The sequence below is a fragment of the Cervus elaphus genome, chromosome 10 (genome assembly GCF_910594005.1).
Source record: "Cervus elaphus chromosome 10, mCerEla1.1, whole genome shotgun sequence".
In the NCBI taxonomy this organism is placed as follows: Eukaryota; Metazoa; Chordata; class Mammalia; order Artiodactyla; family Cervidae; genus Cervus; species Cervus elaphus.
In genome coordinates this window covers 17,943,455-17,965,045 of record NC_057824.1, presented here as the reverse complement: position 1 = coordinate 17,965,045, position 21,591 = coordinate 17,943,455, and the positions used below count along the sequence as shown (strand labels likewise).

Below are 21,591 nucleotides of genomic sequence, written 5' to 3'. Positions count from 1 at the left end.
CACCTGAGCTGTTTGTCTGCCTGCCCCTCCCTCCCCAGACTCCATTTAGCAGTCGGGGTTGGTGCCACCTGCCAGCAGCACGCACGTGTTTCCTTGTAGCTCGTGTCTCTTGCCTTGGGCTCGAGAGGACATGGCCCCGCGTGCTCTGCACCGCCACCAGCCCCCAGCGTCCCCTTGTAGAAGGTGCTGGTAGGTGTCCTTCTCGTAAGTGATAAGCATGTGTATCACCACCACCTTTTCACTTCCACTGTGCCGAAGGTCAGAGCATCATTCTGGGAGCTTTGAGCTCAGAGGCAGGTGGGCATCAGTGAGTGGGCAGGTGCGATAGATGCTGGACCCACTCCTTGCTCGGAAGGTCTGCTCCCTAAACAGGTACTCTCCACTGTCAGTGCATCTCACTGTTGAAACCTGGGAGCCAGACACGTTCTGCTGAGTCCCTTGCGACCCATTCCCTTGCCTGCTGCTCTCCAGGGCTCAGGTGCCAGGTGGAGTCAGTGGAAATGGTGTTCCTTGCTGCCTGGACCAGAGTGCAGAAAACAGGAGTTCTTTGTGCCTTTGTTGAATCACGAGTCACTCACGCAGTTTCCGAGTTGATAAACATTAGCAACTAGAGCAGCACACCGTGTGTTACATCCCAATTGGCTGTTAACTGCATTTGCTTCTCTTTTCCTTCCTTCCAGCCTTTCTTGCCAATGGGAGTGTAGATGTCTGAGTGGCTAAGCCTCATTCAGGCTTTTTTATGGTCACATGTATAATACATTAGAGCAAAGTGTGACAACCTACAGCCATGTTATAACTGTGGTGAGTTTAATTTAAATTCCCACCCAGGAGTAATCTCTGGCAGTCATAATCAGTTTGATCTACCTAGTTTGATTCAGTGTCTGATGATGGGTTAAAATTAATATTTTAAATACAGCTGTGCAGCCCATCAGTGGGTCATATTATTGTGAGCAGTCAGAATGTTTGAGTAGAGAATGACTTAAAAACAACTTTTCCTCCTTAGATAAAATAATGCTTTGTGGAGAGAATTGGACAATATAGAAAATGTTTAAAAAATAAAAACCACCTCTAAACCCTTTATTACTTATTTTGGTGTTCTCTTCCATGCTCTGCGTGTATCTGTGTACACACGTGTGCATGTGTTATGGGGATTATATGTTTTTATCTTTTTTTTTTAACTTAGTGTACCAGGGCCATTTTCCCCTTGTCAGTAATAGGTGAGTTTTTATAGTAAAAGAACTATTTTACCTTAAATGCCACTGCCACTGCTTTACATTGATTTTGCACTTTGCCTTTGCGAGAGCTTTCACATAAGTTATCTCTAGGAATGAGGCACCGAGTGTGTGAAGTGTTACGGTACCTCTGTGTGTCCTCAGAGCTGTGTCTGCCCCAGTGGACATGACCAGGAGCACTTCACTGTACCGAGTGTGTTTTTATTAGGACCTGACACAGCTTGGATTTTGGTTAGAAGTAGAGCCACATGTGTTTGAAACGACGACATGTCTTTGTGTTTTATGGCTTGAGATTTATGGTGTTTAGTAAGCTGGGCAGGACTTGACTTCATCCCCTTCGTTCCTCCTCTTGCAGCCGAGGAGGCCCCAGAGAACACTGGGCCCGTGGCCTCCCCTGCCTCCTGGGACTCTCCTCCTGCCCCGCCAGGAAGCTCAGAGCCTGCCTGTTTCCAGAGCTGGTTCAGTTTTCCTGCCTCAGTGGAGTGGAAGAACAGAATTCTGTGAAATGTCAGCTTTCTTTCTCTTTCAGATTCTACTGGAAATAATCATGGGGTCTGGTCCCCCGCAGCCTGCTTTGCATATTCGATCCCATCTTTAGTTACCTCTCCTTCCCCTGAATTCCCTTGTTACCTGTGTGAGCATCTCCTTGTTCTTCTGCTGTCTCTCCTGTCTGCTGTGTTTCATCATTCTTCAGGTAGTTTGTAAATCCACAGAGGAGGGTTCTTCTTGGCCTAATAGAGTTCTCCCCATAGAGGCTTGGGATAAGGTTTATTGAAAGCTTGGCATTCTCTTCTGCTGTGCTGTAGCTGAGCTGCAGTGTAAATTAAAATTTATCCTTCTACACATTCATTCTTTACAAAATAGAATGCTTTGTTCTCATGTTTTTCCCTTTTCTCTCCTACTCTTTTATCATCTTTTCCTCTTTCCTCCTCTTTCTCCATAACCACTGTGGGCAGGGCTTGGTTTTGACTCATAAAGAGGCTGCTTTCCTACCTTAAGAAAATATTAGGACTTGAAGAATTAGGAGAAGTGACCAATTTTGAGTTTCATTGCCCTCACCTTGGCTTGGTGGTACTTCCTTGCAACACAGTCTGGGAGGTGGCGTGGAGGATGTGAAGCTGTGGAAAGCCTGGGGTCTGTGACAGGAATGCCCTGCAGAATCTGGTCTCTTGGACGGGCCACTGGCCACCCCACAGGGACCACGGCCTCAGTGAGATCCTCCCAGGCCAGGGGCCGCACTTGGCCACGCAGACTCCGAATCTCCAGCTTCCTGTCCCCGTCGATAGCTGGGCCTTCCAGGATATGGATATCAGACGATTCAGCATTGATTTTGTTTGTTTGTTATGGCTGCACCGGGTCTCTGTGGCTGCCTGTGGGCGCTCTCTAGTCGTGTGGGCTTCTCACTGTGGTGGCTGGGCTTGTTGCGGGGCACTAGAGTGGCTTCAGTAGTTGGGGCTCACGGGCTTAGTCGCTCTGTGACGTGTGGGATCTTTCTGGGTCAGGGATCAAACCCGTGTCCCCTTCGTTGGCAGGCGAATTTTTAACCACTGGACCACCAGGGGAGTCCCGCACTGATTTTTTAAAACCAGAGAAGTCACTGGTTTTAGGATCCCAGGGAACTTGAAAGATCACCGAGTGGCCATCTAAATGCTTCATGTCTTGTGGCTGAGGAGAACTGAAACTTGGAGGGAACAAGAGGTTTGTCTCAGTCACACAGCTGATTAGAGGCAGATTCAGGATTAGTTCTCCCTGACCTTGGCCTGCTGCTCTGCTTGTGAGTTAGTGCAGACTGTACCCTGGAGAGCTGGTGTCTACCTGTAGTGACCTATGAGGGATACCAACATTGTTAGGGCATTTTTATTGCCAGAAGTTTCTGGAACAGAGGCCAGCTGAGGCCTTGGCGGTGGTCTGCTGTCCTGTCCTCTTCCCTTTAGGAGCTTCCATGTCTTTCTAAGTCACACTCTGCTCACACACCACCCAAGGGCAGTACCATGAAAGTCACTGCGTACTTCTTTCCACCCGTTTTCCAGTTGCAGTTTATTGGTCTAAGGGAAGTCTTCAGCCTTGGGGAGCTGTGTGTTTCCCTGAATACTTTCAAAGCTGGAGGCATCAGGAGAGTTGAGTTCAGCGAGGTGGTTTGTCCCGTGCTCAGGGTCTCCCACCCAGTTTTCTCACTCTGGGTGACCCTGCACAGCCAGGTGATGGCTTTGGCATTGTGATCCGGTGTGTGTTTCTCTTACTCTTTACTTGCCAGGCTGAGGTACTGGAAGGATTCCAAGAGCAAGCGGGTGATAGCAGACAACTGAATACAGCCATGTCTTTCCATGAAAACTGCTTTTCTTGGCTTTCTCCCAACAATGTTAGGTTGCCAAGAGAAAATGCTTTTGGCTTTACAAATGATATGGCCAAACTCTGGGTTAGTCCTGGGGTTGTTTTGGTTTGTTTTTTGTTGTTTTGTTTCTTTGGTCATGGAAAAGAGTGAATACTTCCGGCTCTTAAATTATTTGGCATATTTTTGCTCATGGCATACCAAATTGTGTTTTTACACAGTTTATATGAATTTGTGGTTTTATGTGTATAGCAACGTGTGAAGAAAGATGCGAAAAGCTTCAGGTTAATAAACCTGTTAGGTTAGGTCGAAGCCACATCAAATGGAACATTCGTTGCTTTGTCGTGGCCAGCTTGTGAGTGGGCGTCACTTCAGTCTCTTTTTTGTGGGAATGTTCTTTCTTACTCAGTTCTTCTATGTTTTGATTTAAACTTCAACCCAGGAACCTTAGTGTAGGGTATTTTGACCATATATTGTTTCTGCTTAAAATATATTTTAAGTTCAAAGTGAACATTCTGACTTATTTTTTGCTGGCAAACAATCTAGAGTGAAAACTGAAAATTTTGTGATTTGCTAGAACAGTTAGAACACAGTTGTCTGTTAAAAGTATATCTACAACTAGTAAATGCACAAGATTGTTTTTGTCACAAGTTTATTTCATGTTTCTCTGAAAATGTCTCATCAAATGCCAGTAATCCCAGCTGGCTTCTCCCTCTGATCCTGCGTGTTTGAACCACTCCTCACTGTCATGCATTCTCTGAAAAATGTTCATTTGTTTTATTGTTATTACCCTAAGTGTACTTATGAAAGAAACTGCGTCTGGTGTAAAATAAGTCCCCCCAAAGACAAGTTGTAACACCTGCTATACATGTCAGTCACTCCCGTGCTTCATGCGTGTGAACCCACTGAATTCTAACACGACCCTAAGTGGAGGCAGCACCTCCTCTTATCTCCATTTTACAGGTGGTAAAACTTGGGCACAGAGATGCGTAAGTAAATTATCCAAGATCACATGCCAGCAAGTGGCAGGGCCACCCTTAGACCAGGTAAATATCCCCGGCGTCCATAGACTTAACCAGTGTCTTACTGCTTCTCAGAGTGAAGTCTTGTTTGTGGCTGTGTTTCAGTAAAACGTTTGTTTTGTGTTTTCAGAAATAGGCGTTGGGCTGCTTTGGCCCTGGGGCCATGGTTGCTGACGCTTGGTCTTCGTGGACTGAGCCTGTCTCTGTCCAGCGGTGCCCAGTGCTCGAGGCTGGCGCTGGGAGTCCGGGTGGCTCTGCCCGAGCAGTGGGCGGGGCCTCAGGGCGGGGTGGACGAGCCTCCGGCGAGTTCGCCAGTGACTTGCTGTGTTCCTGAGCTTTCTGGGCCACCCTTTCCTCATCCACGAAGTGTAAGTTTTAACTCGATTCTCTCTGAGGTCTTCCAGCTGACAGTTCTGACCCGTCCTTTTGTCCCTACTAAACTTATTGCAGAAGGCTGTATTTTGTTTTCTTTTTCCTGACCAGCGTCAGTTACACACATACACACACACACACACACACACACACACACACGTGCACACGTGGTGCTTCCTCTGATCCTTCTGCTGTGTGGTGTGGTTTTAAGTGTGTATCAAGGTATGAGGAAGAATGCAGCTTTTGAAAAAACAACATGTTTAGTGGGCTCCTCAAAACCACATCAGACTCAGTATTGGCTGCCAGCTGACATGCTGGTGGGGCCATGAAGAGAAGCCTGTTCCTGGCTGTCCTGCCCTTCTCCTGTTACCGTTGTTCCTGATGCTCTCAGCTGGTCACCCAGTGTGTCCCCATCAAGCTGTTAGCTCCTAAATGGTTGTGATCTGATCCTTCCTGTGCGTGTGTGTTGCAGGAGGCCGTTTGGAGATGGAGACTGGGGAGAGTTGATTTGTGAGGGTGGTGGTTCTGTGGGTGGTTGATGTCCCTGGGCGGGAGTCTGCTCCTGGGAAAGGCCGTGTGTGGCAGTGGTGTGTGAAGTTGGGGGGAGGGGAGCTTGTCCTTCCGCAAGACTCGGGAAGCTGCCTTCCCCAGGGCAGGTGTCTTTATACTTTAGGGGATCTTAGGACCCCTTTTGAGAACTTAATAGTGGACCTTTTCTTTCAGAAACGCACATCACACAATGTGTACAAGCGCGGCCGCCCCAGCACCCCTCCCCGTGTCGACTGCCTGCGGGCCCCGACCTGCTCTCTCGTCCCTGGGGGGGAAGTTCGGGTGGCCATTGGGAGGGGAGGCTGCACCGTGAGGCGGCCCTGCCTCAGGGAAAGAGTTTCTCCGTTCCCGTTCCCTCCAAAGGAGCAGGAACACTGGCTTGCTGCTGTGGACTCTGCTAGGGAGGAACTTGTGTGACCACGGTTCCTCCCCTCTCACGCCTGAGTGAGTTCTCTGGTGTTCAGTTACTACCTTACTTGATTCCCGGAGTGCGGGCGGCAGCAGAGATCGTCTCTGGGTTAGTGTAGTGTGTGGAGAGCATCTCCCTGCGCTCTGGGGGCTCACAGCTTGTGTTCTTATCAATAATGTTGGTAGTTGTCATATTCTGACAGAAATAGAGGATGAAAATATTTGTTCCCACACTGAGGTCAGCAGAGGAGGCCGTTGGCAGCCAGAGGTGACGGTGGGCGCTGATAGACCAGGGTTGCAGAGCACCGGTGGAGGCTCTGGGCTGGAGCCTGGCTCAGGCCTTGCACCAAAGCCAGGGCTTTGCTGGCCTAGGGCGTGCAAGCGCAGAGTCCTGTTACACAGCCGGGCTGGGCTGCCGTCTGTGCTGTCGGGGGGCACAGAACTGTGTTCATCCTGTAAGACCAGCTTCAAGTGCATGCTCTCTTTGTGCTCAACTTCTCAGCACAGGCCAGTGGACTGGCAGCCTGTCTGTTGCAGCTGGTAGCTGAGATCCTCGTGGTGACTGTTTGAAAGACAGAAAGGAGCCTGTTCTGCCTCCTTGAGCGCCCCCTGTGCCCAGGGGTGACTCTCATCTGTGCCTGGCTGCGGTAACTGGGTCACAGGGCTTTGACCGAACCCCCCGCCCTCAGTGCTGATGTTGGGGGTCCTGTTATTCCGGGGTGGGCTGCAGGATGCAGGTCTCTCGGTGGTTCATTTATTCGGTTCTCTCCCCAAATACTAATCAAGTACCCACTATGTACTGGGGCCCATGGACACAGAGGAGACATAGATTCCAGGAAGGCAATAAGTTTCATCCTGGTTTTGTGCCAAAGACAGATTTAGTCTGGATTGTCATAAATATTATTATGACAAGTAATTGCACAGAGCCGTGTTCTGTTGTAAATCTTCACAGTGCTCTGCACCCTGCGTCTGTCAGAGTGGAGAGAGCACACTGTCTGCTCTGTCCTGCTTCTGGAGTGGCGGTCACTCACCTGTTGGCCCCGCAACTCAGAGCTTAAGCTGTTTCTGATTGATGGACCAGGCGCCGTCACCAGAATCGGCTGCGGACACTGTCTCTGTTTCACATGATGCGTGTGCAGGCCGGCTTCCTCCTCTGGCCTCGTGCTATAGAGCCCTGCCATCTGGGGCGGGTGCAGGCTCCAGTTCTGACACTGCTGTTGGGGGCAGGTGTAGGGGGTTGTCTTCCCTGATACACATGGCTGTAGTTTATGTGTCTTTGTTCTCTCCGTGAAGTGATAAACAGCTAGGAAGTAGGTTCTCAAGTGATTGATAGATAAACTTGATCATAGGAATGCTTTTCATGGGAAAACTTGGTAGACTTATAAAGCAGTATTTAATTTAGATTTCATTCTGGGAGAAATTGTCTTTTTCCAGTACTTACTATAGTTAACTTTTCCTATTTTCTAAAATTCAACTTGAATTAAATGTTTAAAAGGGCTCTGGAAGAATAGAGTGAAAGGATATTTTAACATGTATGGGCTGTTGCTGAGTGAGGCAGAATATAAATACTTACTGTATAGGCTTTAATTTGTTCATGTATCAATTGCACCATTAACTGAACGGTTGCCTATTTCTGCTGTTCTGCTTTTTGAATTTTATTGAGAAGACTGTGTGCTGGTTTTGGAGCAGCCTTAACCTAAAATCTGATAAACTTCAGTTGAAAATAAAGCAAAGTTTACAAAGTTTACTAAGTTGCTATCAAGTAACTGTTTGGAAATTAAAAGAAATATGTAGATTTTATTAATTGGAGTTAGACAAACATCTTGATTTATACAGTTTCATCATGAGCATTGGTGCTAAAAAACCTGTGGTAACTAGACTGGGGAATGTTCAGTCTGATCAAAGGAGAGCAGATACAGACAGGAAATCAGAAATCTAGAAACCTCTGGACGTGACGTGGGCTGCTCAGAACTGCGGGCTAGGACTGGAGAGCGGCGTTCCAGTTCTCCCAGGCTCTGCCAGGAGACAGCTGGGGTCAGGGGGTCTACTTGGCCGAAGGCTGGGGGGACTGTTCTTGCCTGGCCTCTGTTAGCTCTGATGTTGAAGAGGGTCTGGCCTGGACCAGGGACCTGAGGTTGACCTTGGAGCCTGATCCCGTGGGTAGACAGGACTCACTTTGGCTCATCTTTTTGGAGTGTGGTGTCATGGACTGAGGGTGGGATTTTCCCCTATTTTTAAAGTGCATCATCTCTGTGAGCTGGCCATTCCTTACCTGAAATCTCTGATTGTTGACTTTACCTTGGTTCTTGCCCCATGAGGGTGGAACCCACATTGAGAGGTTTCCTTCACTATGGGATGGCCAAGAAGAAAAAGTGAGAACAAATTTCCTGATGAAATCTGTCTGAGTTCACAGCACTTTGGTGATTTGCCCCAGCGACTCACCGGGCAAGTAGTAGCCGACCGAGCAGACCACATACCACCAGGTGTTCACCCTGGCAGGGTGCGCGTGTGAGCACCGTCCAGATGTTTGCAGCGCCTTAGATGTTTTTAACAGGCCTGATGACCTTTGCACCGCACAGGTCCTTGGAAGCTCGTGGGCCTCCTGGTATTTACTTCTCACTCTGCACTGAAGGACCACCTGTCTTGGACAGTTGGCATCCGTGCAGGGACAGTTGCCTTTCTTTTCCCACGCCCCAGCTCCGTCTATTTTGGCTCATCAGTACTAGAAACTTCGAAAGGACATTGATTTTTCTTGTTAATCAGATTGGTGGTTACGAGACGCGAACTCCATGACAGGCAGGAAAACTGCACTCAGTGTGGCCTGAACCAGGCTTGGCTTATTGCAGGCGCTCAGAAAACGCTGGCTGACTGTGAGCAGAGATTCATGGAGGGCGAATCGATACATGTCTCCGGACATATTTGGTCCTAAATAGAGAGATTTTAAATGAAATTTAGGAAATGGGAATTACAACTATTTTTTCCACAGATTCTTGGGGTTCTGAGAACAGTGCAATAAAACAGCAATTCAGACCTTCTGGCGGTCTAGTGGTTAAGAATCCACCTGCCAATGCAGGGGACGTGGATTCAATCCCTGGTCCGGGAAGATCCCACATGCCTCAGAGCAGCTTAGCCTGTGGGCCACAACTGCTGAGCCTGTGCTCCACAACAAGAGAAGCCGCTGCAATGAGAAGTCCCTCCCTGCAGCTCGAGAGTAGCCCCCACTCACCGCAACTGGAGGAGCCCTGTGAGCAGGGACAGACTAAGTGCAGCCCAAGTAAATGTTTTTTTAAAGCAGAAATTCTACAAGAAATAATCATTATGTAGAGTTTGTTTAGTGTAACACTTCCTGAAAATACAGGTTTTTGGCTCAGTTCTTAGTTTCAGATAACAACTGAAGGAACCTAGCTGAAAATCAGAAGTGTCCTTTATGTTAAAAAAAAGTTTGTTAAATCTTTCCTTGATTAAGTCATGTGAATTTAAAGTGGAATCTCCTTGTGGGCTTTGTAGAGAATTTGTTTTTACTTCAGTTTACTCAAGTTGACTTTGACTTTTAGTTGTTTAAATTCGTTTCAGTTTACTCAAAGCAAATAGGGCAAAAATGGTGGCTAGGATGTGTTTATGTTCGAAAAATGGAAGTATCAGCTGCGAGGCTGGAAACCACTAGTACCTATGAAAATGCCAGACAAAATCTTTTTGGTTACAGTTGTTTGGTTTTGTGTTTTTATGTGGATATTTCAGCAGAAAAGCCTCAATTGTGTTGAGCATCTATTTGTTTGCAACCTAGAATTTTAGAGCCGAAAGAAATAATGCAATTGTCTTGTGCAAGACGCTCATCTTTCAGGTGAGGGAAAGGAAGGAACCTAAGTTAGCCTGTGTGAATGGGCTGGTGCTACAGTCACCACGTGAGGCTGGTGGAGAGAACTGAGCTGTGATTTCTTGAATGGAAACTTTCCCCTAGGGAAAGGGGGTGGTCTTCTCTTCGGGAGACTCCTTCCTCCCCGTTGCTAAACCTCAGATGCACCAGGATCCCAGAATCGCAGAACAGGCAGTAGGCAGCAGATAGGTTGTTGCAGCTTCGTGAGAGAGCAGAGGCGGGCAGGTTAGAAAAGCCCGTCTCTCAGTAACGTGTCTCTGCTGCTGCTGCTCCAGGGGGGCAGCCGAACAGCAGGACCTCCCCGTGGGGACTCAGACGTGTGAAGGTTGGAGCTGAGAGGTCCTGGTTGTGGCCTCTTGACTGTAGGGGACCCCGGAGGGGGTTGCTGACTCCCTCCCTGAGGCATCGGTGGAATCCCTCCTTCCCATTCTTGGCTTTATCTACTATACAGATTATTTTATTTCACTGCCAGTGCAGGAGACACAGGTTTGACCCCTAGATCCGGAAGATCCCCTGGAGAAGGGAATGGCTACCCACTCCAGTATTCTTACCTGGGAAGCCCCATGGACAGAAGAGGCTGGTGCACTACAGTCCTTGGGATTGCAAAGAATTGGACATGGCCTAGCGACTAATAAGATTTTATCATGGAAAACTCCAAATAGGTACAGTATTAGAGGGGCTGGTATAACAACCCCCTGCACCTGTCTCTGGGTGAGTAGTCACCGGCATTCGTCCAGTCGCTCTCCAGGAACACTACCCCTTGCTTCACAAGGTTATTTTAAAGCAAACCCCAGACATTGTATCATTTCTTTGTCAGTATTTCTACTGTGCATTTTGAACTGATGGAAACTTAAATCTGATTGAGGGAGGTGGTAGCTGAAAGAAACTACTTGCAGAGTAACTAAGGATTAAGCTGAAGGAGTGCCCCTTTGTCAGTGACTCGAATAGGTTTTGTTTTCCACGTGATCTTCTGACTGTCAGTGCCTCAGTCAGCATGGGGGTGCGGGTAGGGAGTCAGGCGTAGGGGTGAGGGTAGAAGAGCATGGGCTCTGGGGTGGTGTTTAGGAGGCGGGAACAGACCGGATGCTGGGAGCGGCTTTACTTGTCTTCTGTCTTTAGTCTGTAGCCGTTTGAGCAAGTTGCTCTGTTCATAATGCTGTGAACCCTGAGAATGCACCTTTAACTTATAATTGAAAGGAAGGTTCCAAAGGGAAATAATGACTTTTGCTTCAGTGGGTCACAGTGAACGTTTCTGAGACCCTTCCTTTTATAAGTGGTCATGTCAGGACGGCTGATGTTGCTCTTTCTGTTACAGATGGGAATGACTGGTAACACAAGTCCATTTGGACAACCCTTTAGTCAAACTGGAGGGCAGCAGATGGGAGCCCCTGGAGTGAACCCTCAGCTGCCAAGCAAGCAGAGCATGGTCAACAGCTTGCCTCCCTTCGCCGCAGACATCAAGAACGCTTCAGTCACCAATGTGCCAAACATGGTGAGTTGCCCTTGGTCTCAGAGCTATGGGTCTCCAATGGGTGCTTCGGTGTGTGGATTTTAATTGTGCTGACAGTGAAGATCTAAAGCTAGAAGTGTGTTGTGGGTGATAGGAAAATAACACGTATTTCCTGTGTGTGTGCTGTCTCCGTGAGTTTAATTTTCTGTGATGAGCTGCCCATAAGGGGCTAGTAAAGATGATTCAGCTAGTCCTCCTATGGTCCCTACCAGGAGGGAGGGAGTTCATGAGTCACTTTGACTTTCCTCCAGAGTCACCCTCTGATTCAGTAGGAGAGCTGAGAAAATGGGGGACATGGGCTTTTTTGGCTTTTTTACACTTCCTGTCTGTCAGAGGTTGAGGCTGTCAGTAGAAGCCCATCCATTATTGTCACAGTCAAGCGAAGGACATTTATCTCAGTGAACTGTGCCTTGTCTTGAGACGTGTGTGTCCTGTCTGACTTGACAGATGGCTTCACGTGTCTTCATTCTCCCTGAGATTTCCTACATATAAAATAGAAACTGCCCTTGTAACTCTCAATTTCACTAACCCAGGGATCAGTGGGAAAACAGCTCCTTTGTGCCGCAAGATGGAATCGCTTGAGTCCCAGCCACTCACGGGAAGTGTGTTCTTCTGTCGGACCTCACTGTGCACACGTGGCCGCTGCGTCTCTGATGTGCCTTTGGTATGGGGTCAGGGCCTGGAGCAGTCACTCTCCTTTCCCCGGGCCAGCCTTGGGGCTGCCGGCCACGCAGCTCTGCGGAGCCATCTGGGCAGACTCAGAAGAAAGCTGGGGGTTATGTTAAAAAAAGATTGTTCTTTGTCTTCTGATTTTTTAAAAACTGTAATTTGAAGTATTTGTTGTGAAGACATCCCAGAGAATTCCTCTATCACTGTCATCCGCTTCCCTGGATCTTAGCATCTTTTGTAACTTGGGACATTTGCCAGAACTAAGTACTTACAGTACTTAGCAGTCTGGAGGTTGTTGGAAGCAGAAAGAGCTGGGTCTCTTCCTCTTTGTTTTTTTATAAAAATCAGGAAACGGGGTGATACCTCGGTGTCCTGGTCAGATTTGCTCTGTTTGCCACATTCTCATCTTAAAACAAGAGAGAGTAAGAGTGATGAGACTTGTCCTCAGGCTGCTCTGAGTGCTGACCACTTCTCCCTGTGGGCGTCTCTGACTGCCCTGGGTCTGCTTTCCTCCAGTGATTGTGTGTGGCCAGGATCGCTCTGTTCGCAGCCAGGCAGACCCAGAACTTATGGCAAAGCCCACTGCTGCTTCCACACCCCGCCCCCAACCCCCGGCCCTGCTCTCCCTGGCCTTGCCTCTCCCAGGCCTCAGTGGGGGGCAGTCGTGTGGACTTCAGCGCTGCTGATTGTCCCCTGGGTTTGCTCAGTGACCTGGAGCACATTTTGGCTTCGGGAGTAAAAGCATTTGCTTTTCATAGACATCCTGTGTTTTGTAGTCTGGGAAACCATGACCCAACGTTTCCCTCCCTTTTCTTCTTTAAAATTTTCTCCAGCCCCACTTTTTCACCCTCTGTCCTTCACGCACAGCCTAGTGGCAGAAACCCTGCCCTCCTCTGCAGCTCCCGGGACTGAATTCCTGGGACTGGTGCGCTGATCAAGGGCAGGGTCAGACCAGGTGGGAAAGAAGCTTCTCTGTCCACCTGCACCTGGCCTGGAGCTCTCTGGGCTGCGGAAGGGCTTCTCTGCTGGCACTTCGGGGGTCTCAGTTGCACAGGCCGTGCTGTGTGTTATGGATACGTAGCAGGGTCCCTGGCCTTCGCCACGCAGTGCTCCCAGCCCTCCTCCATTCCCTTTCTTTCCCTGCCTAACCCCCACCACCCCCCAGCCAGCCCCAGTTGAAGGCCCCTGCCCTGGGGAATGGTTAGGGGAGGCAGTAATGATAAAATCTCATCCTTCTGTCTGTGAAGCTAACAAATGAGACCAGCTCTTCCCCGCTAGCCCACCCCCCCCCAACCTTGGCCCCCATCAGGACAGCATGGCGAACTGGGGCAGGGCCTTGATCTGTGCCAGCCTAGCCACCACTTTCCCACAGGGACCCAGGTGGACCTGGGAAGTGACGCACAGCCGTTGTCTCTGGAGTAGGGTCCTCAGACGTTCACCTGTGAGGCACCAGAGCTTCCCCAGCACGTACGCCTGAAGCCTCGGCCTTCACGCTGCTGGGCGTGCACAGGGGCTGGCGGGAACGTCAGAGGAGCAGGGCGTGAGGGCGCGTCACTTGCCTGGTGTCCAAGTGCTTTCTCATCGTGTGTTCTACCTTACTCTTTCACAGCCTCTTGAAAGACGTCATTCACCTCCCATTTTACAGATGAGGAGGCTGAGGGTGTGACTGAGTTCATTCAGGGCTGTGTAGCCTGTTTTCTGCAAGGCCCAGAACTCTTTCAGTGGTCTTGGCTGTCATGTTTTAGGGGCTCCGAGCTCTTTGGGGTGTTTATATCACTTATGTCAGTTCCTCAAACATATTTGGTGGTCTTCCTTGAACTTTCTAAATTGTATCTGGCCTGTTGGAGTTCAGAGATTGTTATCTACAGGAAGGAAGCAGTTACCAAAGACTTAGGTCTCTTTAGTTAAAAAAAAAAAAAGAAAAATTTGGAGCCTTGAATGTATTTGTGGTTTTTGTCATGCTTTGGAGAGCGACCTTGTAAAACCAAGCTAGGTTCCGTGTGCTGCCTGGGTGAGTGCAGGACTCTGACTCCAGCTCACCCGGTGCTCTCTGTGGAACCGTTTAGATATTCGGTCATTGGCCAAGGGGCTCGTGCCTGTCTCCTCTCCGTCACTGGAGGTGCACAGGAAGCTGGGGGTGCGGCCGGTCCTTTAGTTTGCCACTTTTGTTGAGCACCTTTTCTGAGCCCAGGTGTATCTGGAATGTGGGTGTGAGTGATGAAGAGCTCGCCTCCATGGAATTGCGGGGGTAGGAGGGCAGTGGTGGTGGTGGAAAACAAATAATCAATACAGACTGCTCCAGCAGGTCTGAGTAGCGCACGGAGGTTGCAGTTGACATGGGGACCTCCTTAGATGAAACCAGCAGAGAGAGCTGCACGAAGAATGGGGTTTAAGGGCAAGTTCGGGAGGGTGGGCAGGAGCCACGGAGACCCCAGGGCTCTGGAAGAGCATGACTTGTATGGGAGCCAGCGAAAGTCCAGGGAGGGATGAGGGGAAAGTGGTGTGAGGTGGGCACTAGGGGCTCAGCTGGAGCTGTCTCAGGGAGGCTGTGGGTGGCAGCGGCCGCTGCAGCGGTCCAGGCTAGAGGCGACGGGGGCCTGGAGGTTACTGATCACAGTGGGGACAGGAGACCAGGCGAGATTTGCCGCTAGAGTAGGGTCACCGTGACAGATGACTTGGTGGGTGGTGGGACCACTTACAGAGCTAGCAGAGCAGCGGGCTGGGAGAAGGTGACGAAGGAGAGGGTGCTCGTAATTCCAGCGTAGACCTGCTCCTCTTGAGATGCTTGTGAGACGTCCAGGTGAAGAGGCCAGGCAGATGGACGGACATGCAAGTAGGGCGGCCACTGTCCACGGGAGCTGGCGGTGTCACTGAAGGTGGGAGAGGAGACCGAGAGAGGATGAGGTGGTGAGTGAGGTGAGGGCCAAAGATCGCGCAGGTAGGTGTGTGGGGCAGTCAGGAAGCATGAGGGCTGTGGGGCCCGTAGTCACAGAAGCCCGAGGCTCGCCTTGCCCTGAGGTCTCCCTCTGGGCTGTGCTGCCGGGCGCCCGAGGGTGCAGAGCCCCCATTGCAGACGGAGTCCTTATTGGGGGTGTCCATATCCCCAGGACAGCATTCAGGAGCAAGTGCCGCATCTCCCTGAATTTTCACGTGGATTTCATTGCAGCTCTGTCTCCGGCCATTTTATTTGTAATTTCTTAACTTTCTACAGACTTTTTTAGTTCTTAGAGAGTTTTCACCATATTATTACACTGTATATCATGATTCTAAGATGCACTCTCCCCCACCCCCCCACATTGTAGCATCTTTGAAACCAGGATGTGTTTTAGAAATAGTCAAGTTTTAGGTCTAATAAGACTCAGTATGTATGCTATTGTTTATAATTTGAATTAATAAGAGTGACAACTATTAAATGTATGTATTCACTGTCCAGTTTTCTAGGATAGTTCATGTGGATGTAAGAATTTCAAAATTATATAAATTTTACAGATGAAGAAGAATGATTTTGGTGGGGGCATAGGTTGGGTTGTCTTTCTGTAGCCTGGCTTCAAGGTCCACGTGGGCCGTCTCAGAGGAGAGCTTTGCCTGGGCGGAAGGGCGTTGTCTCAGGGCAGTCCTCTGGAAGCAGGGGCTGCCTGACCCCTCACTGACATTGCCCTTCTTGCCATCTTCACCTGAAAAGGTCATAACAGAGAGCATGGGAGTGTTAGCAGGAAGGGGTCGGAATTCGGGCATCAGCTGAAACCAGGTCGTCCACTGCGCCGTTTGCTGACCTTCATGATGGGTGTGGGGTTGTTTTGAAGGAGCCCCGTTTCAGGTGGGGCACCTCTGGGCTTATCTCACCTAAGAAGGTTTGGTGACCAGAGGGACCCCACCGTCAGTTTCTCTCTATAGAGTCTGCTGTGGGTGTCCCACTGTGGTCTTCCACAGGGTTATTTCTAACAGGAAGTTCCTGTGTGATGGGGTTTTTTGTTGTTTTGAGAAAAAGTAAAGACTGTATTATGGAGAATTTGCTATTCTGAAGTTGTAATGGAGGAGGGACTTCCCTGGTGGCCCAGTGGCTTGACTCTGTTCCCGCCTCAGGGGCCCCGGGTTCAGTCCCTGTCAGGGAACTGGATCCCACATGTGGCAACAAAGACTGAAGATTTCATGTGCCACAACTAAGATCTGGCACAACCAAATAAATTAATTGATTGATAACACATTATTGCTTGGGGGATTTTTACAGAAACTCACACCTGTGGTCAGCAGTTTGTTACATAAGTGAATACTGAAACATCTCTGGTCAGTAAGTTCAGGTAACAAAAACATCTCTGGTCAGTAAATTGTTAAAGTTGCTCACTAAAGGAAAGATAAGTAGCTCGTGGGAGTCGTGTTAGGATTCATTTTGTTCTTGTGTCAGAGAATTGGAACCTGAAGGCTCTGGACAGGTCCCCGGGCAGCTGCTGGTTCAGGTCTCTGAAGGCGGGGAGGGTGGCTGTGCAGGGCGCTCCGTGCCGAGGAGGGTCGGGCCGCAGTGACAGCTGGGGGCAGCACCGCTGGCAGCTCGTGGTGACGCATCGTCAGCTCTGGCCCTTCCGGGGCAAGCTGTGTGCTTGGAGTTGGTTCTGTCTGCTTCTCAGTGAGGCAGTGGACCCACTGCATCAGGCTGGCCGCTGGGCCGCCCTGCGTCCTCCTGGTTCAGAATCTCTTAGAGGGAAGGGGGGGAATCTTTTTGTCTCTCACTGTTACTTGTGAGACTTTCGTTTTTTTCTTTCTCAGTTTTCCAGTGTGTGCCACCTACTTCCCTCTAAGACGTTTCAGGATAATTGCCAAGTAGATGGACTTGTTCTTCCTCTTGTGGTTGAACTACGCTCCTCCAGTGGTTCTGGTGTAGATTAGGCTTCCAGAGGCTCTGTCCCCTGCAGTGTCAGGAACCTGATGCCCAGATGCCCACTGGGGAGTGGCCTGCTTTGTTAGTCTTTGTGTCCACTTCAGCACTTCAGAAACCTTCACTGTTCTCCCTCCCGCTTTTTGTCTTCTTGTCTCATCATTTTCCGTCCTTCATATCCAGTTTCCAATCACTGAGGAATCAAGACTTAAACTGATTGAACTTCATGAACCCAAGCGTCTCTACCTGTTGTTGTCTTTGACTGGCTCATCCTAGTTTTAGCTGCCCTTTAAATGCTCATGTGGGTAAAGCATTGTCTGTAGTTCCTTGTACTTCACAAGCATGGATTTAAAATCACTGGCCCTCTGGTGTTTCCTTCCACCCTAGGACTAGGGAGAGAGCTTCCAGCACTCTTGTCCTTCACTGGAACGACAAGTGAGTAGTCTCGTCAGCTCTTCACTGTGAGAGCAGTTTCTGTAGAAAATCACTCTGTGGCTATGAATTATGCCTCAGTAATTGAACTGGAATACAAGGGACAGTGTTGGGAAGTAAGTGCTTGCTCTCACTATTAGTCCTCCAAGTGTTCTTGTAATTTTAGGCATTTACCTTTCTTATTCTCATCGCCTCCACCTGTAACTTCGAGACCTCTGAGAAGATGAGTTTGTGGGCCTTTGAAGAATAACTTCTAATCTAAAATTCTTACCGGCACCTATATAAACCCTTTCTACTATATAAACTCATCCCCTTTTGTTTTGGCAATAAATATCAGCCTGGGAAACATAGTCTAAGCCCAAAATATGATGTGTTGCAAATATTTAAAAAAAAACGTAAATTGAGAAATATTTATAGTATTCTTTGATAGTAGGAACCAGCTGTATTGGTTGTACTGGTATTGGAAGTACTCAATCAGGATCATTTAACTGGGTTTCCCTGGTGGTCCAGTGGTTAGGAACCTGCCTGCCACTGCAGGGGACACAGGTTTGATCCCTGGTTTGGGAAGATACCACATGCCATGGAGCCACTGAGCCCCTGAGCCACAGCTGCTGAGCCTGCGCGCTTAGAGCCGTGACAGGAGAAGCCACTGCAGTGAGAAGCTCACACACTGCAGCTGGAGAGTAGCCCCAGCTCTCCACACTAGAGGAGGCCTACATGCAGCAACAAAGACCCAGTGGAGCTAAAAAAGTCATTTAACTTCTTTCCAAGACCAGTTTCCATTAACCATGTCTTCTCTAGAGTCTAATTATCATAGCCTTTTCTTCAGTGAAGCTTTCTAGGTAAAGCAACATGAATTATCTCCAGAGACATTCAGGTCTTTGACTCCATGTAAAGTGGAGACTTAGGAGGCAGGTTCTTCGTGTCTAAACAAGTTGTGCCCAGTACACACTAGTGTCAGAATTTCTGCCCGCCCGCTAGCAGCAAATACAGAGACTGTACCAGGCGTTCTGGGAAATGAAGTGACTGTTTTAGGAAGAACTCAGTAGACACCTTAAATGATTATACTTATATATAAAATTTTTTTAATTAAATAATTTTTTTTTAAGAGGTAGAACTCAGTAGGCAGCACATTTAATGGGTCTGGAAGGAGACATTCCCAGCTACCAAAGATGTGAGTGCAGTGTCCTGTCTGAAGAGTCACAGTTGTCTTCGTGTGGCCCCAACTTCCCAAACTTCTTTTTTACCTTTTCCACAATTATCTGAAATGGCACTTAGGCTCAAGCCACCAAAAGCTAATTTGTCTGTCAAATGATTAATTTGCCAAGTTATCAAAAACTTACTGTAATAAATGTTCTTGAAGAATATATTCATATAGATGTGTGGTCGAGAAGATAATTCCTTAAAACTTGTGTGTGCTGAGTTGATTCAGTCATGTCTGATTCTTTGCAGCCTTATGGACCTTAGCCCACCAAGCTTCTCTGTCCATGGGATTCCCAGGCAAGAATAGTAGACTGGGTTTCCTGTGCCCTCCCTCCTCCAGGGGATCTTCCCAACCCAAGGATCGAACCCACATCTCTTATGTCTACCTGCACTGGCAGGCAGATTCTTTACCCCTTGAGCCACCTGGGAAGCCAGTTGTTAAGTAGATGGGTAGTTCTCGTGGCCTGGTTGTACAGTAACGGGGCTGATGCTCCTAAGACCTCATGAGTCAGTTGAGACGTGTGGATCTGGTGGGCCTGTCCCCTTGGCTGTTGGAGTAGACCCAGCAGCTTTTACCCTCAGGGTCTCTTTGCACAGGTGTACCTGACCCCTCAGCCCCCGGGGCAGATCGACTCTCCAGGTGGGCAGGAGTGACGCTGGGTTGGGGGGGGGGGTTCTGTCCAGTTGTCTGTCCTGTGCTCTCTCGTCCATGAGGTTTCTTTCTTGCCTTAGCCGTCTGTTTTCCAGTGTGAAATCAGTGTTTCTGATTTGGAAGATTGCTTAGAGATCATTCTGGTCCAACTTGATCATTTTTAGTTATTTCCTTATTGAATTTAAATCTTAAATTGTTAGGTAATCTTATTTTTTAAAAATCAACAGACACCAAACAAAATGAAGACACAAGAAGCATTATACTATCTAAATAACTGTTCTGTTTCTTACCAGTTGATCTTTATCATCTCAGGTGATTATCACTTCTTCCTGGTTTGATAGCTGAGTACATTTAATGAGCATTTTCTCTATTTTATGACTGCAAAGCTTTGTGTAACCAGCTGTTCTAGGGTCCTTCTGGGGGAATCAGAACAAGCAAATATTGCAGAACAACCCTTTGTCCCACCTGGTGTTCGCTTTGGTGTCATTTCCTGACTTTTAAGTGGAGACTGGGGAGAAGTAAAGTTTCCAGGTGGGTTGGGGGAGGATGTCAGAGAAGTAGGGGTCTGGACTGCATCGGTAATGTGGAAGGTCTGGGCCAGGCTTATCTGAACAGTTGTCTCCGGGAACCCCAGCCCTGCAGATGGGGGGTGGTGGTCATGTGGTCAGAGGAGGCACTTTCGTTCACTGTCCTGACTTGTCTGTCACTTTCTGCTTCTTACTGTTTGCAGAGTCCTTTGCAGACATTATAATCTATTCTTGGATACTTTGTGAAAAATAACTTCTTTTTCTAGAAAGAATGCCAGGATAAACTTTATACATATTCCTTGTGCACATCTGTGATCCTGTTCTTAGGATAAAGGGCGTTTTAAAAAAATGGGGTCGGTGCTGATTACTCAGACCTATGTAACAATGACAGACCTGATAAAAATACAGCAAGCTCCTTTAAAATTAAGAAATACACCAGAATAAACATAAAATGTTTGTTTTTCAAGGCTGTTTAATGGACAGTGGTTTAAATGATGGTTGAGTTTACGCTGACAGAAAGATACATGCAAAGCACAAAAGATGTAGCAATGAAATGGGGTGAGTGGGCTGTGCCCTCCACAGCCCTTGGGTTGTACACTTTGCGTTCACCTGCTGTCACTCTGGTTCAGAATGTTGACAGGCAGGGGGTCGTGATGGCAACCTGTGACTCCTGCTCCCCGGTCACCTTCCCCTTCCACCACTAGGAACTGCATGTGAGCTGATGGGAGTTACCAAAATGTATTGCATGAATTTTAAAGCTTGTGATGGATACTGTTGTATTGCCTTCCAGCAAAAGCCAGGAAGCAGGTCACTAGTATCAGATGATGCTCCCAAGGCTGGGGGTTATCATTCTGTCCTTTGACAGGAGGAGATAGTGTCCAATTATTGTGATTTGCATTTCTTGATTACTGGTAAGAATGAAAGTACTTGTGTTTAGTATGTTTTTGTTTCTCAAGTTGCTTAGTTCCTGTCCTTGGCCAGGTTTCCTTTTTTTAAAAAACTTTATTTATTTTGATTGGGGGCTAATTACTTCACAGTATTGTGGTTTTTGCCATACACCGACATGAATCCGCCACCGGTGTGTATGTGTCCCCCATCCTGAACCCCCCTCCCACCTCCCTCAGTTTTCCTGTTACATTCTCTTCAAATGCAAGGTGGCAGCCCTCTGACACGGTGAGCACAGAGGAATTAAGGAGGGAACTCTGCTGTTAGACAGCCCCCCGGCCCCCCAGTCCGCCACCGCCCACGAGGCTGCGTGGGCCTCCGCTCGCCCTCTCTGGGCCGTGGGCGGGTATGAACCGAGCACAGTCCTCGAGAAGTGAAGACGGAGAAGCGCCCACACCTGCGCTGTCCGCCTTGTCTCGTGTGTGTCACATGCTTTGCGTGTGTGTTGGTCACTGTTACGGTGGTCTGGCCCAGGCGCTCTCCCAGTACACATGACTGCCGCTGCATGAGAGTCACCTGTGAGTGTCTCTCCTAAGTGTGTCTTCTTATTGTAACCGTAAAAGTGCATCCATGTTCATTTCGGAAAACCTTTAAGAAGTGTAAAGCTACTGTGAGGAAGCACCCTCTGTGGAGCTTGGACACAAATGCCTCTGCCCCCGCCCCCCCCAACCCCCATCTCGTGAACCATAGTCTCTGGGAGGCATGAGTGGGGGATCTGTATTTGAAGAGGTTTTACTGGGGACTAGTTAGGAACCACTGCTTTATATATTTTTACAAAGGCCTTTACCACTTTCTAATACTTTCACAGTTTTTTAAAAATATTTAATTGTTCATTGTTTTCTACTGATTCTTTTGATTTTCCTCCCTAAGTGGGTTTTTTTTGTTGTTGTTGTTGTTTTTTTGGTTATAAAAATAGTAGACACTTCTTGTAAAACATTCAAACAATGCATGAAGGTGATAAGGAAAAGCTGAATGACTTTATGGTACTATTTTAATA

The 21,591-nt window shown here is 48.4% G+C and overlaps 1 protein-coding gene across 1 annotated transcript in view; it reads left to right on the top strand.

Moving 5' to 3' along the window:
* The window catches only part of LOC122701328 (CREB binding protein), a 119,191-nt gene that overhangs the window by 44,091 nt on the left and 53,509 nt on the right, over nt 1-21,591 (top strand). Inside the window, exon 3 of the mRNA XM_043914145.1 lies at nt 11,102-11,278. Within this exon, the coding sequence (XP_043770080.1) occupies nt 11,102-11,278 (177 nt within the window). The remainder of the gene's footprint in view (nt 1-11,101; nt 11,279-21,591) is intronic.